A 17,500-nucleotide genomic window follows, 5' to 3' on the forward strand; every position below is an offset into this window, starting at 1 on the left:
GGTAAGATTTATTGGTCGATAGTTCCGTGGCTTCTGCATATTGCTAATATGGAAATAACGTTTCCTAATTTCCATCCTATTGTTACATCCTTGGTCGTGATTAATCTTTTTTTAATATGTTTGTTTGTTGAACAGATTTTTTTTTCACGTTTTCTGTATTCAAAATGTGGACAAAATAATTCAGACGTATCTAAGAACTTAACCTCCCCCATTATGCTCTTTTGTAATCTGATTTAACTTCTCAATTCTATCTGCGACCTAGAAAATGAGTTTCTTTCATAACCTCTAGAATCTTTTCATTATCAATTATGATGTACGTACGGTTGAACTTGCCAGTGAGTTTAAGTAAATCAAAATTACGTAACTGAACCTGAATATAGACCAGCGTTTCTCAACCAAGGTTCCCCGGAACCCTAGTGTTCCGCAAAATGTCCCTAAGGGTTCCGCGAGAACAAGTGAGATAAGCTAATGCACTTTTGATTTTTTATTTAATTTCATATACGTAATATAATTAAACACGCACGACATATTCTTGGTTATTGTAGTAATGTAATATAGACATCATCCTATCTAACCTATTATTACGAGTAAGATGAGAAAGATATGGTATATATATATATATATATATATATATATTTTTTTTATTTTTTTTTTTTTTTTTTTTTTTGCGCAGGGGTTCCTTGAGACATGCAATTTATTCTAAAGGTTACGCAAGGGTAGAAAGGTTGAGAAACGCTGATATAGACCCAATTCAAGATATACGAAATTAAACTGTTACTGAGTTACAAGTAAACACCACGAAAATGTCGACAAGCTCGTTCTCACCTAATATTTACAAACAGTCGCCAGGGACCCGATTTCATTGCCGTATAATGTTCATTTTTATGCTGATGTAACAATATGTAAACTAAGCCAGTGTGCAAGGAATTTGAGATTGCTTAAGTAAGCAGTATTACATCGTGGAGTTGTAAAGGTGGATCTGATTGGAAAAAGGATGGAGGAGGAGGAAATTCAATTGGTTCACGATTGTAAGATCACGCCCTTAGGGGAGGCTCCTAAATCTAAAATTAAAGATCACTGAACTAAAGAAATCATGACGTCATTGCAGAACTGACATAGGACCCAGATTGAGCGTTCGCGAGGGGAGTCCCTTGGTGTAACTTAGAGAACCAAGTGTAGTAATATTCGGAAAGAAAAAAATAATTTCCTTTAACAAGGGTGATGCAAACAAGGTCATCATATTAAAACAACAGGGCAGGACACGCAGTGATGGATATAAACTGGACAAAATTAGATTTGAAAAGGTAATAGCTAAGAATTGGTTTACTAATAGGGTGGTTGACGAATGGAATAAACTTAGTAACCATCTAGTTTGCGCTGAAACTATCAGTAGTTTTAAGAAACAATTAGACAACTTTATGGATGGGGATAACAGGTGGTGATGGATACGGAGCTGCCTAGTGTAGGCCTTATGGTCTCTTGCAGTCTCCTTCATTCTTATGTTCTTATGTTCTTATGTTATTCCTCCTATACATAAGATAATACTAAAAGAACATATGTGAATGTGACATATCCTATACTAAGTGGAACTTACATTCTAGAATTTGACTAAGTCGTATGATCGGAGGCACAGGGCCTTCTAGCTAAAATTCTGAGTGACTATCATACGTAACAAAGCCAGTGTTGAAAGGAAAGTAGAAAGTGGAAACAGGAAAGAAAAACGACACATAGGGGCGACAACAGAGTGGTGACAGGCGTCACAATTTGGACTCACCTGAACCAGCCTAATTGGTCGGCTGAGATGACATGATTGGTGAACCAGTTATGCATTCTCCTTTCCTTTGATCACCAATCACGTGCCAGGAAGGAGAGATGGAAAGGAGGAACTTGCGCAACTTACCAGTCATCCTAGTGAGATATTCCTTGACGTTGAGGGGATTAGTGTAGGTCTGGAAGGTAGTGCCCGCGTTTTTGTCAATGGTCCACGAAAGACCGAATAAAGTCGGGTGGTCTTGGAAGTTTTGACCCACCCCTGGGATGTCGGCAACCACGTCGATCTGTCAAGAAAACGGAGGGGTTTGCTTCACACTAATAAGAAAAGAATATAAAGATACACTTACACTAGTCAACAGTTGGGTTGGACTCCAAGTCTAGGGATGGATATCGTCCAACCTTGGAAGGTTTGGGTTGGAATCCAAGCCTAGGGATGCCCAACACAATACCGTTGTAGTCCATACCTAGAAAGAGATCCGGAGGAATGAAACTGAAGGTATAACTTAACAGTATTCATATTTACGACATGTTTAGAAAAAAAAATCTACAGCTTATTCAGTAATAAGATATAAAGTTTTCAATGATATAGAATTATCTTAAAAAAAATGGAATGTATATTGTGGCAATAGTCAAACAATCGTTTGACTACCGTTGTATACATTGCTATACTTTTACTAGTGAAAACTCTTCTCGCCATTTCCTTGGTATCTACACTTTTCGCCGTGAAGTAATGGAATACAGAAGTTACCCATGCTCTAATAGAGAAGATACGACCACAAGAGGCGCTTTGGGATGTGAGGCATCCCGATTATATTAAGAAATAATGATAATATAATCTCTTTCTCTCACCGAGTCAGCCATGCAATTACCGTTTTCTATGGATGACAAAAGTCTTTTACCTAGTGCTCGATAATCTATGTGTGTGTATGTGAGTGCATGCGTTGGCCTCGTGATCGACAACTATTTCCCTCCCGAAAGAGAGCTCAGAGCTCGTATGACGGAAGTACAGGGAAACTGTATATTTCGATTACTATCTGTAGTCCTCTTCATTCTGCTGAAGAGGACTACAGATAGTAGTCGAAATATACAGTTTCCCTGTACTTCCGTCATTTTTTCTCCGATAGTGGGTTTATAGTGAACTATTACAACATGTTTGCATATGAGGAGAAAACCATGAGATGATTGGAAAACAAGATATAGATACTATTTTCTCATGGAACCAAGAATGGAAAACTAACTCTAACACCAAAAGATGCAGAGTACTGGAAATAGGTAATAGCTGTAAATGACCACCTTTAAACTCTTCCTTTGGAAGCGAACAAAAGGAAAAAGTATAGACATATTTGGAAGTGTTGATAAAAAACAACCAGACAGACATATCAGTAGTATTTTGGGAGAGACGTGCAGAATGTTGCAGAAGAAGATCAAAGTGGCTTTTCACTCTATGGATGAAGAAATGATGAAAAGGCTCACCAAAATCCTGATCCGTCCAAGACTAGAATATGCGTCGGTGGTATGGTCCCCACACAGAGTAAAGAATATAAACCAGATCGAGAGAAAACAAAGGGTAACAGACAAACTGGTCCCAAGACTGGCAAATAAACCATACGATGAGAGACTGACAACTTTGAAAGATCGAATAGAAAGTGGTGATAAGGTGATGATACTCAGATCGCTAAAGATAAGAACATAAGAACATAAGAATAAAGGAGACTGCAAGAGACCATAAGGCCTACACTAGGCAGCTTCGTATCCATCACCACCTGTCATCCCCATCCATAAAGTTGTCTAATCGTTTTTTAAAACAACTGATAGTTTCAGCGCTTACTACATAGTTACTAAGTTTATTCCATTCATCGACCACCCTATTAGTAAACCAATTCTTGCCTATTTCCTTCTTAAATCTAAATTTGTCCAGTTTATACCCATTACTGCGAGTCCTGCCCTGTTGTTTTATCATGATGACCTTGTTTGCATCACCCTTGTTATAACCTTTGATCCACTTGAACACTTCTATTAGATCACCCCGCACTGTGCGTCTTTCCAGAGAGTGTAAGTTTAGGTGCCTAAGCCTCTCTTCGTAAGGCAAATTTCTGAGTCCATGTATCATTTCTGGATTACACAGACAGAAAGGTTCTCTTGATTAGGGAAGGGATATGTGAGAACAAATCAAGAAAGACTACATTCCGAAAGGAGTTGAAGATATATATTTTCCCATATAGATGCATAAATGAAGGAATGTGGAAAAGAAGACACGGGTCTAGGTCTGGGTTTATCCCTGACCGGTTTCACTTTGAGCTCCTTCAGAGGAATCAAAGCGAAACCGGTCAGGAATAAGCTCGGAACTAGACCCGTGTCCTTTTTTTCCACCTTCCTCATCTAGTCACAATGTCACAACAGATGCATAAATACTCGAAATAGAAGGAAATATAGTCCAAGATGGAATAATATATTAATCCAAATGTAAAATGATAATTGGAAATGAAGGATATAGAAGGAACCCTTGGCAAGGTCTGCGTAATTGGAGAGGAGGAGATGAGAACCCGGTTGAACTGTTACATAACAATGATGAAATGTTCTTAGGTTGACCATTACGGTTGAGGATAAGTGCTTACCCCGTGTTCTTGTAGGTGTTGTGATGAGCCTACGCCGGAAAGGAGAAGGAGGTACGGGGTGTTGATGGCACCTGCCGAGACGATCACCTCACGTGTGGCACCTGCGGTCAACACCTGAGAGGAAAAAAAAAAAAAAATTCAGTGGGATATCGGGGTGAAGTCCAGTTGACGACAGAACTAGTTCGCGAATTGGGCGGTTACAAAAAATTATAACAGACAAAGGTGGATATGGCGGTAATACGTATGTAGAGGTAATCGATATAAAAACAAATGAATATGATACGAAAAAGAAAGAAAGGAAGAAGTGTGTTGTAGTCTTTTGAAGGTCATTCTTGCAGATTTCCTGGGCACGGTTTTTGGGGGAAGTTACAGATGGCAGGAATTTTAATTGCCTTTGGAGGTCTTGCAGATTTCTTTGGATTTTTGAGTAAAGTTAAGAATAGGCAGACTTTCTGAGCTGTTTTGGAGGTAGAAAGGAATGTAATGGCGATTTTAATTTTTTGTAGACTTCCTAGATTTTTCAAAACTATTTTGGAGGTAGATAAGTCTTCTTGATTTAACTGATCTACTACGGGACTCAAACCCTGGACCGTTTGACACGAGGATAAGACGCTACCAGCTATGCCCCTGTGGATGTACAAAAGCAGAGACTTGGAACTCGTTCTGCCTCCCGACATCAATTGCTGTGGCGTGAATAATCGCAGTCTCTTTTTGATCAGTTTCATTCTATGTGTTTTACCTGTTTTACTTGAACCCTAGGTCGTGAGACACGAGGCTAGGACGCTGCCAACTACGCCATGGTGGCAGTACAAAATATATCTCCCGGATCTAAACAGAACTGTAGTAGTACATTTGTAAATAACACACAAGAAACCCACAGTCGGAGAAAATAAACTTCGAATGAAAGGAGATTCTATATTTCGGCTACCAGCTGAAGAAGGCTACAGTTGGTAGCCGAAATATAGAATCTTCTTTCATTCCAAGTTTATTTTCTCCGACTGTGTTTCAAAGGATTACAAAGGATTACAAAGGCAGAGCATGCATTTCGACAGGAGACCTTTTGGTCCATATCTAGGTCAGATTAAAAAAAAAAAGATAAATTCATAATAAGCTATGTCAATAATTAATAAAATACATTGGCATTCATCACACGTTTCTTGTGTGATATCACCTGGATTTTGTCCGGTAGCCTCCAGACATTAACACCTGTGGCGTGAATGATTACAATATCCTTTTTACTGACTCCATTTTGTTTAGGAGAGCCATTCGATAAGAAAAAGAGAATGCGATTTCACACGTCACGGTAGCTGATGACGAAAGGGTACACAACAATTTCCGTGGTTTTTTTTTTTTACTTCCACCGTGGCGTGGTTGGTAGCGTATTAGCCTCGTGTTTGACGGCCTAGTGTTCAAGTGCCGTAGGCAGAGCCGAAACAAATACGTACTTCTCAGGTGATTCCTGAACAAAATAGTGTCGATGAAACAGGAACTACAATTATTCATTCCACGAGAGTTGATGTTAGGAGGCTCCCTCCGTACCTCCTCGTGTCACGTGGCCTAGGGTTCGAGTCCCGTAGACAGAGCCGTTAAATGAAACTGTTGGAACAAATGTATATTTGAATTCTTTAAGGTTTCTCATGTAGGACATCCGACTCAATTATTTTGAGGGTAGAAAAATATGTTAAATTGTTTTGGAGGTTCCTGTTCTTGGAGCTACAAGTGTGAATTGTTCTTGAGGTAGAAAAAGTTTGTTGTGTTGCTTTGGAAGTTCCTCTCGTAGGATTCCAAAGGATGAAATGTTTTAGAAGTAGAGAAGGAGGTTGTAAGTGTTTTGGGGATTTATTCTCTTGCAAGAACTTGTCCAACTCACTCACCTTGCCTTTATGGGTAAATATAACCCCTGTGGCCGCACCGGAGCTGTCGAACTCAATCTGCAAATATTCGAACCGTTTAGTAAAAGGGTGTGGATTCATCAGATGCCGCTGGACGCGACCTGATCTGGTAGTCTAAGTATACAGATAAACGAATGTTAACTGTTTCAGTCGCAGGAGTCCACTGGAATTTTTTTTTTTTTTTTTTTTTTTTTTGTATTGTTAAGTCTGCCGGCAAAAAGGGGAATAGAAGTGGTCAGATTGTGTAACATTGATCTTATCATGAGGATTATCGTTATTCATAAACAATCGTGATTTATCATCAGCATTACTTTCAACATCCCTATCAGCATCGTCATCCATACCATCACCGTCTTCGTCATTCTTGGCGTTTTTGCCATAATTACCGCCAATCATTATAATCATCACCAATACCATCACAATCACTATCATTATTATTGTCGCCATCACCATCACTGTCATTATCATCATCATCACCATACTCATTACTATGACCATTACGATTACCACCATCGCAGTCACCATTATCACCATCACCATCACATCACCATACGCTGCCATCCTCATTACCATCACAATTACCATCATCACAATTACCATCCTCACCATCACCATAATCAACACATCACCATGCACTGTAAACTTCATACTTATTATCAATATTCCCTTTGTTTCCATACCATCGAAACTGGCATATCATTCAAGATCAGTAGCAATAGCTTGGCATTTCCGTTTTCTGTTAGCTCTAGTAATTGTTGGTCATCTACAATTGTCTCCGCTCAAGAGCACTAGGTTGACGAACATCGTTTACAAGACGGTAACAGGCATATTTTTTTAACTTAACAAATATAAGGTGTCGTAGGACAGAGATTCGCCCTGTAGATCTATAGCCTTACAGATTCCTAGAGCGCATCAAACACTGTAGTACTTATAAGTGGAAATAACTATGCGTGCATCAATCAGATAATTGTAAGCAGTAGTACTATCAATAATAGTACTAAAAGAGATAAAAGTAACCGTCAAAAGTTATGAGATCGTTGTAATAGGTATATTCACAATAGTAATAATTTGAGTATTACTAAGCGCCTTAGTAACAGAAAGCTACAGTTGTAGAAGCAAAAGAACAAAAATGCATAAACGTAGCGGTGACATAAGCAACAGGAATTTCAAAGGACAAACTACGCGTTCGAAATTAATACACAGGCAAAAAATAAATAAGAGAAAATAAAAAATAAGTAAATAAAAATAAAAGATAAAATAAAAGAAAATGGATTTTAGTTCCAACACTTCAAGACATAAAAAAAAAAAAAAAAAAAATTGGGGTGAAGAGAGAGTTGACCTTTGTAGATGATCTTCATTTTCTCGTTTAGGGGTCTAGTAAGAGCAGTGTTACATATATTTTTCATATGATCATTTACCTCGAAAAACCATCTATCAACACACAACTCATGCCTCTAATTACACCTCTAAGCAACAAACGAAACCTTATCACCTAATAAAACTTCCAAGACAAGCCCTCCACTCCATCGCTACTTTCGGGTATGCATGGTCAATGATCACAGATTCAACTATACGACCTCCCTTATTGCACATTCTGTATATTGATCATTGAATCCATGTCCATATTAAACACTAACCTCGGTCCCATCCTACTGTGTGCCCTCTAGTGCTTTCCCTTTACCCCTTTCCTCCCCTTTGTTGATATTGCAAACGTGATACAAACTCCCAAACTTCTTTATTGGCGATTTTAACTGCAACGAAGTTGATTGGAGTCACGGACAGAAATAGTTCTATACTTTCATTAGAGATAAAAAGGTTTTAAGGAATCACATTGGTCTACTGTTATTTGCTTGCGGTCAGCTTGAATATTGGAATGAAGGAATGTGTGATGTTTTAAACAATTACTTTAGCAATTACTTTGCAAGTGCAATACCTCAAAGTGAAGTTCTAACTGAAACCTGTGATAAGTCTAGGGGAAACTTTTTTACTACTGTAAATATAACAAAAGAAAAGATTAAAAGATGTACAGAAAAAATTAAAGTTAATAAAATACCAGGGTCTGACGGTTGGTATCCAAGAATCTTGAAAATATGAAAAACGAGATTGTTCTTCCATTAGAAATATTTTTCAAAAATATATATATTTTTTCATAATCTTTTTGGACTTAGAATAAAAAAACGTGAAAAATAAATTTCCTTTCTCTTGGAACAAATTCTTTCTAGACCACTGTATCCGGTTGCTGCTGCTGAGGGAAAGGTGAGCTCCATGCATAAGATAAATGGCGCCGGTGACATCTAAGCTACATATTTGCTACCAAGGTGCAAATAGGACTGCATAGCGGTAGAGCCTCGACCAGAACCATCAAAGGAAAGTGATATCAGTGGAAAAAAATAATCTATGAGCTCTTCCCTCTCTCCTCAAACAGATCCCGTAAATATTTAGTTCTTACTAATAACGTAAGAAGCAACAAATCTGTCAGTGTTTCCCCACAATTTTTTCAAACAAGAAATGCAGTCCCACATCACCTGAAAATGGTTCTCAGGTCCTACCACGGATGTCTATGGGAACAGATATTGAGGTATTGTCTGTAACTCTGGAAAAATGGTTAGTTGTTAATTAGAACAAAATCCTTAATAAAAAAAAAAAAAAAAAAAAAAACACTGGGATGACGAAACTTCCTCCTTAACCCTGCCTTTGCGTAAAGGTTTTCCTTGGTTTAATGAAATCTCCTGGTTGTATTTGGGATAGATATTCAAGTTGTAAACATTAGTGAAATATAGCTATCAACCTGCTTCAAATCTCACCCTGAGAATTCGTTTTATTTTGTTTAATACTATTTTTTCCGAGAAAAATAGGTTTAATGTTTGTAGACGATTTTCGTGTGATTTTGCAGTGTTAATCCACCAGGAGGCAATCAAAACCACAGGCTTTGAGTCATCACCAATGCTCTCTTGCCACTGGGTTAGCCAACTCACACTCTCTTTGTAAGATATGACATCATATTTTCTACCACAATGACGCAGGTGACACCGAGACGTGACATGATTTAGGCGTCATGTCATACCTCAGGTGACACTGAGCCGTAACATGATTCAGACACAGTGTCCCACCTGAGGTGACATGTATTTGGAATTGTGCCTAACTTGAACATGTGGATGTTCAACTTTGGTACTGTGACTGATCTCTGGTATTATCCTCCTCTGGATATCTTCTTATCTTTGGCGACGTTCTGGTATTGTCAACCTTGGGTGACCTATGCCTGGTATTGCGTTTTTCCTTGGTCGGCGTTTGTCTATTACCGTTTAAGTGACGTGTGCTTGCTAATGTGTGTTACCGGGAGATATGGCATGTATCTAACGATGTGTCTTGCGTAATACGTATTCATCAACCTCTGTTTTTACAGGACTAAGGATAATTTGTGGCACCTAACATATGATGAGCGTAATGTTGAAAAGAATCGCCCATAGTTCCACATCACCGACATGGGTCCAGCAGTACAGTGCAAAGGGCGAAGGGGGATGCGGAACCTTCTCACCTCTACATCTTCTGGGTCCCATGTGGTAGTGGGAGGGAAGAAAAATTCTGTCACCATGTTCCTCACGCGTGTTGTAACAGGCGGCTAAGTGAAAAGGAGCGATGGGACTAGGGATCCTGCTCATTGTATCGTCATCCTATGAAAATTCAAATCATAGAAGGATCTGGGAGGAGTAATCCAAACAGGATCCTGATAACTAGGTCCATCAAACGAGCGTGGCTTGGTACAGATAGGAGTAAAAGAAAAAACTATGGAAAGTTTGTGAGAAGGAAGATGATTATGTTAGCGTTGAGTGAAATCGAGTTGAAGGAGTACGTTAATTTGATTTTGGGAGTATGTTGGGGAGTGGTGTTGGGAGTGATGATTAGGCTGGTAAGGGATGAGATAGGAAAGCACGTGGTGGAGTAGAGGGAAGTGTTCTCTAGCTCAATGTGGACAAAGATCAAACTGTGATGGATGGTGTGGCATTTTGTGAATCCTTATGATCCTGGTAGTATGAAAAGAGAATAGAAACGGAGTGGGTTTTTTTTATAAATTTAGATGAGTATTTAGGAATGTAAATGTAGTGATGATGGTTGATGATATCAAACACAGTGTTTAGTAAGAGAGCCGGATATAGATATACATAGGAGAGGGTGGTGGAGGAAAGTGGTGCTCAAAAGCAGGACTAGAAAAGTTCGGGACTGTCATGTTCTCAGGTGAGAGTGGAGTTTCAGATGACTTTTGGTAGATGGGGAAATTGAGAGTGCAGGAAAAGTGGAGGAAGAGGAAAAGAATGGGAGACAGAGAGATGTTATGAATAAACAAATTGAGTGAGAAAGAAAAGGAGAAATGAAACTAGAAGAAGCTGTAAGAGCCGTGGGAGGTGGTGAGGGCCAAAAGGGGAATAGGAGTAGAAGAAAAATGGGTATTATTCCAAAGAGGACAAGGTTCTCAAAAATAGCATGAGGGACAAGGAGGACGGGAGGGAACAGGAAGAATGGTCGCGAACAATGGGGTGAAGAGTGGTAGAAAAGAAGGAGTGAGCGCATGCGGTTCGGTTGCAAGGTAGAGCTAAGAAAGTAAATGAGAAGCACAAGGGAAACGGAGGACAAGCAAAATGTATGATGACAGACGGCGTTTGAGAAGTATGGTGGGTGTTACGAAGATGGATAAGGTGAAAAACGAGGAGGTGAGGAAGAGAGAAGAGGTGGAAAGGGGGCTGGCAGATACATACAGATACCAACGGCTTTTTCCCCCTTACAAAGGAGGTAGCCAAAAAACTAAGGCATAAAATCCACTCCCTTCTACTCCATCCCCACGTACTTCACTCCCATTCACCCCGCATTAATACAAATATACAATTACAGATAGGGTTGATAAAAGAATACTAAGATGGTTTGAGTACATGGAAAGAGTGAGTGAAGGAAGACCAGCATAAAGAGTGTGGAAGGAAAAGGTGGATGAAAAAAACTTGACGGGAAGACCAACAATGAGATGGTTGGGTGGGGTAAGTTAAGACTTGCTTAAAAGTGTAATGTCTGTAGACCAATGAATAGAGAGAGCAAGTGATAGGTGTAAGTGGAGAATGATTGTGAATGGACAATGAATTGGCATGGCCTGAAGGAATTTCTCCTCGCTCTCTTTACGTATGAAGAGGCAATGAGTGAGGGCTGCCATGTAAATCAAGCGGTGGCGTGAATCAACTTAGGCTATCGGTTCCTGATATAGATGTGCTGTCTTGCTGCATTGCTTATGACCCTGGAACTAGGCGGGGATCAGAAATGGATCTTCATCCACAAGGATCTGGAATAAAAGGGGAAAACAAATGGGTGATGGATTGGTGTGGGGTGGGTTGGTGTGGGTGCACGCCTTGACTGGACATCTCCCTTATAAGAGGGTAGAAGCCTTTTGGTATACAGGTAAATAGAAGGCATTCACAAAGTTAGTCTTGGTGCTTGTGGGTGTATGGTGGCATGGCTTGCTGAAGCTCTTCACCTTGGTCACGCGGGCGTTGAGGACGATGTCGAGATTTGGTCTCTTTCGGGCCGTTCGTAGGTACGCAGAGGCGGTGCTCCATCGATGTCCCTTGTTCGTCGTCAGATCGGGAACCGAAAACCCTGTCCAGGGGAAGGAAATGCATAAATATAAACTCTGTCACGCCTTACTCATGGGCAGTTTGTCCAATGAATGAGCTATATAAGACGTTATCTCGTGGCCATAATCTCCTGGTCGGTCTACTTGCCTATTTGTGAAGGACCATTGGGGTCGATGGGGAAATACCCGATCTCCTTGCCGGCCTTGAGGATCCCCTTAACAAGAGGTGAAGACCAACCCTTGTTTTCTACTACCAGGGGCCCTCCGCGTCCTCGGAAAGGTTCTGTGAGATTGGAAAAAGGATGACTATCAAGCAAATGCTCTGAGACTGAGGAAAGCTCGCTGGTTGAGCGAGTTAGGGCGTCGTTATTTGCGGCCAAGGTCGAGGTGAGAGCAGTTCGAATCCTGCCACCAGTGAAGTTGAACCAAGGGCATGGTTAATCAAATTCCACGCTACAAAGACCTCTGTGAGGGGCACCGTCCCAGCCTCCCGATAGGGGGGGGGAGTGTGTGACGTTAAACCATATCACCTTAATAATGGCAAGCCCTTGATGTGTAGACAGACAGGTAGACTAATGGTTAAATATATATCTTTATCGTTCTCCACTTTAGAGAAAATGTTACTAGTTAAGTCATTTCCATGAACCAAATGTAATCATTTTATGAGTTGTGTTTTATTGTTACTTATCAAAACGAGTTTTAAAGAGCTACGAAACCGCAGTGTCTAACAATCCCGCACTTTCTTTTGAAACCCTGATTTTTTTTTTTTTTTTTTAAGTCATGTAATCAACGAATCCTACACAAGTTTGTGGGCTGAGCTAGTATTATCAATGAGGGGAATTCTGTTAAATATAAAAGAAAATTATTCAAAAGTCCCTCGGATATGCAAATCAAGGGACGAAACTTCTCTGCAAAGAAAGATACGTTTGGTGAAAGTGTACGGCGGTACCGCTGATGGGCCACGTTGCGCTGTAGATCTGCGCGTTCTTGAAAAGATAGAGAAGTTTCTCGTGGTCTTGGGGTTTACAAATAACATGCAAATGAACAGGCGGAGTTATTATGGAGAGAATAGTTCGTATGAGTATGAAAAGATAGCACTACCGTGGATGGGGTCTTTCTTGCCCTTATAATCCTGCGCCTTCTTGAAATAGTAGAGGACGTTTTCATAGTCCCAGCCTTCGTTCCCAAGGGACGCCCAGTAATCGTAGTCCCGGCGGTTACCTCGAACGTACACCATTCCATTGATGCCCGAGGATCCACCGATCATGCGACCGCTGGCGAAGGGGTTCCTCTGTGACAAAGAGAAAAAGAGCTTTAGGGAATTGGACTGTAATAGAGAGGGAGTTTTGGGGAATTTAGACTGACGTTTAGGGAATATTCTGGACCGCTATAGAGGGTCTTAGGGGATTTTAGGGATTTGGACTGGGATAAAGAGATGTGACCGCTGGCGAAGGGGTTCCTCTGTGACAAAGAGAAAAAGAGATTTAGGGAATTGGACTGTAATAGAGAGGGAGTTTTGGGAATTTAGACTGACGTTTAGGGAATTATCTGGACTGCTTTAGAGGGTCTTAGGGGATTTTAGGGATTTGGACTGGGATAAAGAGATATCTTCAGGGAGTTCCAGGGATGTGGGATGTGATAAAAAGAAGTCTGCGATAACAAAAGAACTTCAGGAAGTTTTGGGTTTTGTAGCAGAACACTTTAGGTGTTTGGGACGTAATAAAGGGAGCTTTAAGTATTGGGGTCACAATAAGAAAAGCGATTCAAGATTTAGATAAAGCGAATAATAGTCTGAACTTGGATTATAATGAGCATTTCAACTGTTATAGAAAAAAAACAAGAAACTTTGACGGTAACATAGCGAGAGTTTAAGGCCTTGACGGCAATAAAAGTGAGTTTTAAGATTTTTTTTTTTTAACGAAAGTTCATCAAGGGCTTGGACTCCAAGATGCTCCTCCTTTGTAATCCTTTGTAATCTTTGTAGATTAAGTTTTGGGGATTTGAAACCCGGTAGAGGAACTTAGAGATTTAATTTGTAGTGAATGAAACTGTAGGTTTTTAGATTTGAGAGGATTAGAGGGATTGGGAATGCGAGAGAAGTAGTTGTATGATATTTTTACTGTGATGTAGAGTTGTTGGGATATTTATTGCAATAACAGATGAATAAGATAGGATGGTAGGAGTCAGAATAGAAAGGAAAATTCCACCCATTACTAACGAGGACAATCGAAACAACGTGCACCCTTTCGCTACTGACAGAATTCACGGAAACGAATTACATAGTTTAACAGCAACCAAAATAAGACAAAGACTACGGAAGGGGTTACCAACCGCCGGTAATACATTGTAGATACTGACCCACAGTATTCCAGCCACCAATACTCATACAGACAATGTGTTTGTTTTGAGCAGGTAACCCGTACTATTCCAGTCACCAAGTCCTGCTCAGACAGAGACCAATACGAGGTTGTTCTAAGCAGGCTACCCACACTTTTCCAGTCACTAACCCTATGGAACAGCGTTTCTCAACCATGGTTCCCCGGAACCCTAATGTTCCGCAAAAGGTCCCTAAGGGTTCCGCAAAAGGTCCCTAAGGGTTCCGCGAGAACAAGTGAGATAAGCTAATGCACTTTTGATTTTTTATTTAATTTCATATACGTAATATAATCAAACACGCACGACATATTCTTGGTTATTGTAATAATGTAATATAGACATCATCCTATCTAACCTATTATTACGATGGAAATAAAATGAGAAAGATATGGTATATGCGGGTTTTTTTTTTTCTTCTTCTTTTGCGCAGGGGTTCCTTGAGACGTGCAATTTATTTTAAAGGTTACGCAAGGGTAAAAAGGTTGAGAAACGCTGCTATAGACAGTAATCACCCCAGAGTTCCAAGTTTACCAACCCTGTTCTTGAAGGCACCGCTGGCGTACTTCTGGGGCGTTGTATACCAGTTATAACTGGTAGGTCCGTTCCAGTAATTGGTGGAGAAGGACGGGACGAGTGAGAGGAGGGGCGGGTTGCCTCCTGCTTCTAGGAGGAGCACTCTCCAAGAGGATACTTCTGACAGCCGAGCAGCCAACGTACATCCTGCAGAACCTCCACCCACTGTTAAAGGAGGGAGGGAGAAAGATAAAATGTTCGGGGTGATCTAATAGAAGTGTTCAAGTGGATCAAAGGCTTTAACAAGGGTGATGCAAACAAGGTCATCATAATAAAACAACAGGGCAGGACTCGCAGTAATGGGTATAAACTGGACAAATTTAGATTTAAGAAGGAAATAGGCAAGAATTGGTTTACCAATAGGGTGGTCGATGAATGGAATAAACTTAGTAACCATGTAGTAAGCGCTGAAACTATCAGTTGTTTTAAAAAACGATTAGACAACTTTATGGATGGGGATGACAGGTGGTGATGGATACGGAGCTGCCTAGTGTAGGCCTTATGGTCTTTTGCAGTCTCCTTTATTTCTTATGTTCTTATGTTCTTAAGAGGGGACGGGAGATGGTAAGAAACGGGGGAAGGTAGGGAAGGAAGGAGGGAAGGAGGGAGGTATAGGATGGAATGAAGGATAAACGAGTGAATGTAAAAAGTAGGTAAAAGGATGGAAAAAGAGAATGGAGAAGCGAGAGAAGAAGGGAGAGAAGGATAGCATGGAATTGAAGAGAGGAGAGAGGTAGATTGAAGATTGGTTGGAGGTTAGATGAGGCGAGGGAAAGGAGAGGTTGGAATGAAGGGAAAGAGGGAGAGAAGAGGAAGAAAAGATAGGAGAAGGCGAAGGGAAGGAAGACGGGATAAAAATTAGTGAAAGAAAAGGGAAGTGATATTATTGGAAGAAATAGATAGTGTGGCGGACGAGGAGGAGAACAAAGAGAAGTATGAAGAAACAACGGAGAAAAGGGTGGATAAAAGAAGGTAGTGGAAGGAAGTATTGAATGAGATGAAGGAGATTAGGGATTTTAGTGGAAGAGGTAGTCAGGATAGGATGATGGGAAGGAAGAGAATAAGAGAAGAAAGAAGGAACAGAGGAGGAAAGGAGAGAGAAGGGGAAGGAGAAGATGGAAGGAGAGCAGAAGGGAGGGAAGGAAAGAAAAATGATAAAGAATGACGAAAAGTGGGGTTTGAAATGAAGAGGAACCGTGGATAAGGAAGAGGATGGGATGGAAGAGTAGAAGGGAGGTGGAAGGAGGGAGGGAGGGAGGGAGGGAGGGAGGGAGAGATAATATGATATGGGGACGAGAAGTGGGATTTAAGGGCAAAAACTACTTTTTCGGTCGAAAATATTAATTTTTTTGAAAATATTTGTGTGGCTCGACGAAATACTAGTACGTTAGGTGCGTAACGCTGCCAGACGTTAGAGCGTCGTGGTGGGTTTTAAAAATTAAATGCCTACTAGACTCTGCTCTGGGTATTTAAACTCTGATGCCATATATCTTCAATATCTAATGTTATGCCTCTTTTTTGTCTTATTTTTGTATTTTTTTTGTTTTGTTTAGTGTGGGACGATAGTTTTCACGCTGCCGGCTGTATGTTTACCCCTTTCTCCGAGTCAGTGCACGTGTGTGTGAGAGAAAAAAAAAAAAGAGAGAGAGAGAGAGAGAAGTATTCATCGACATGTGAAGGCAATATACCATGACCTGTCAACTGCAGCCCTGCTACAAAGATGCATGAAAGGCCACACTCAAAACAGAAATGAAGGCCTGCACTCTAAGCTGTGGCTGCATCAAAGTAAAGCAAAGTTTGCAGGTCTGAACAGGGTGATATTTATGTCTCAGCTCACCATACTCAACCACAACCTGGGATATGAATCTACTCGCTTCACTACCCATATAGGCTTCCCTTCTACTGCTGAGACAAGAAGAACAAAGGAAAAGATGGACATGAGCAGAAAATCTCCACGCCAGCCACGGAAGAAGAGGACCATAAGAACGATAGAGTCTGCATCTGTAGATTACCAGCCAGGCGGCTTTGACCTTTGACGTCTAGGCCTAACCTGGCGACAAGGAGTTGGGTGGCGCCAAATGATGCCCTTCCCTCTGAGGGAATAGTATCTTTTTCCTTCATAATTGCATATACTTTCATGAAATGTAATTATGAGAGAAAAAAAGGGGACCAGGTGCCTATATAAATTTCAAGGAAAATCCAGTGTGAGCACACCTTCCCAATATAAGTGACCTGAGGTGACCTAAATGAGCTTCCTTGAAAGTATAACCTCTTGAACATCATCAGTGTTAGGTAAGGACACATGACACATTGTTGTATTAGAAAAAAAAACATTATTGTACTGTACATTGTCACCTGAACATAAAAGTGCGGTTTTCTCAAAACTTAATTTTTAAAGTTTAAAATTCTATATCTAAAATTCTATTGCTCCGATTTTATTCTTTTTTGTAGCATAACACTTAGAAAACAGTCTTCTTTAAAACTGCATATTATAATTCCTTTTAATTAAAAGCTCATAGAAAATACGATTTTTTTTAGGTACTTTTTTCGAGAACAGAAATTGCTCAGATTGCTTTTTTTTCTGTGAACTTATTATTGATGATATGCAAGTGGCGATATACAGTATTGCTCTTTTGGGTGTCTTTTAACTCTCAAACCAA

At 40.3% G+C, this 17,500-nt stretch overlaps 1 protein-coding gene across 1 annotated transcript in view; it reads right to left on the bottom strand.

Annotated features, from left to right (window-relative positions):
- Positions 1-17,500, bottom strand: part of LOC143027893 (glucose dehydrogenase [FAD, quinone]-like) — a 47,475-nt gene that overhangs the window by 26,489 nt on the left and 3,486 nt on the right. Inside the window, exons 2-10 of the mRNA XM_076189539.1 lie at positions 14,803-15,005; positions 12,993-13,182; positions 12,040-12,174; positions 11,736-11,914; positions 9,682-9,899; positions 9,345-9,390; positions 6,263-6,394; positions 4,389-4,502; positions 1,901-2,057 (exon numbers count right to left, since the gene is read on the bottom strand). Of these exons, the coding sequence (XP_076045654.1) occupies positions 1,901-2,057; positions 4,389-4,502; positions 6,263-6,394; positions 9,345-9,390; positions 9,682-9,899; positions 11,736-11,914; positions 12,040-12,174; positions 12,993-13,182; positions 14,803-15,005 (1,374 nt within the window). The remainder of the gene's footprint in view (positions 1-1,900; positions 2,058-4,388; positions 4,503-6,262; positions 6,395-9,344; positions 9,391-9,681; positions 9,900-11,735; positions 11,915-12,039; positions 12,175-12,992; positions 13,183-14,802; positions 15,006-17,500) is intronic.

Source organism: Oratosquilla oratoria, chromosome 9 (assembly GCF_046742065.1).
Source record: "Oratosquilla oratoria isolate Oo_2021 chromosome 9, ASM4674206v1, whole genome shotgun sequence".
Lineage (NCBI taxonomy): Eukaryota > Metazoa > Arthropoda > Malacostraca > Stomatopoda > Squillidae > Oratosquilla > Oratosquilla oratoria.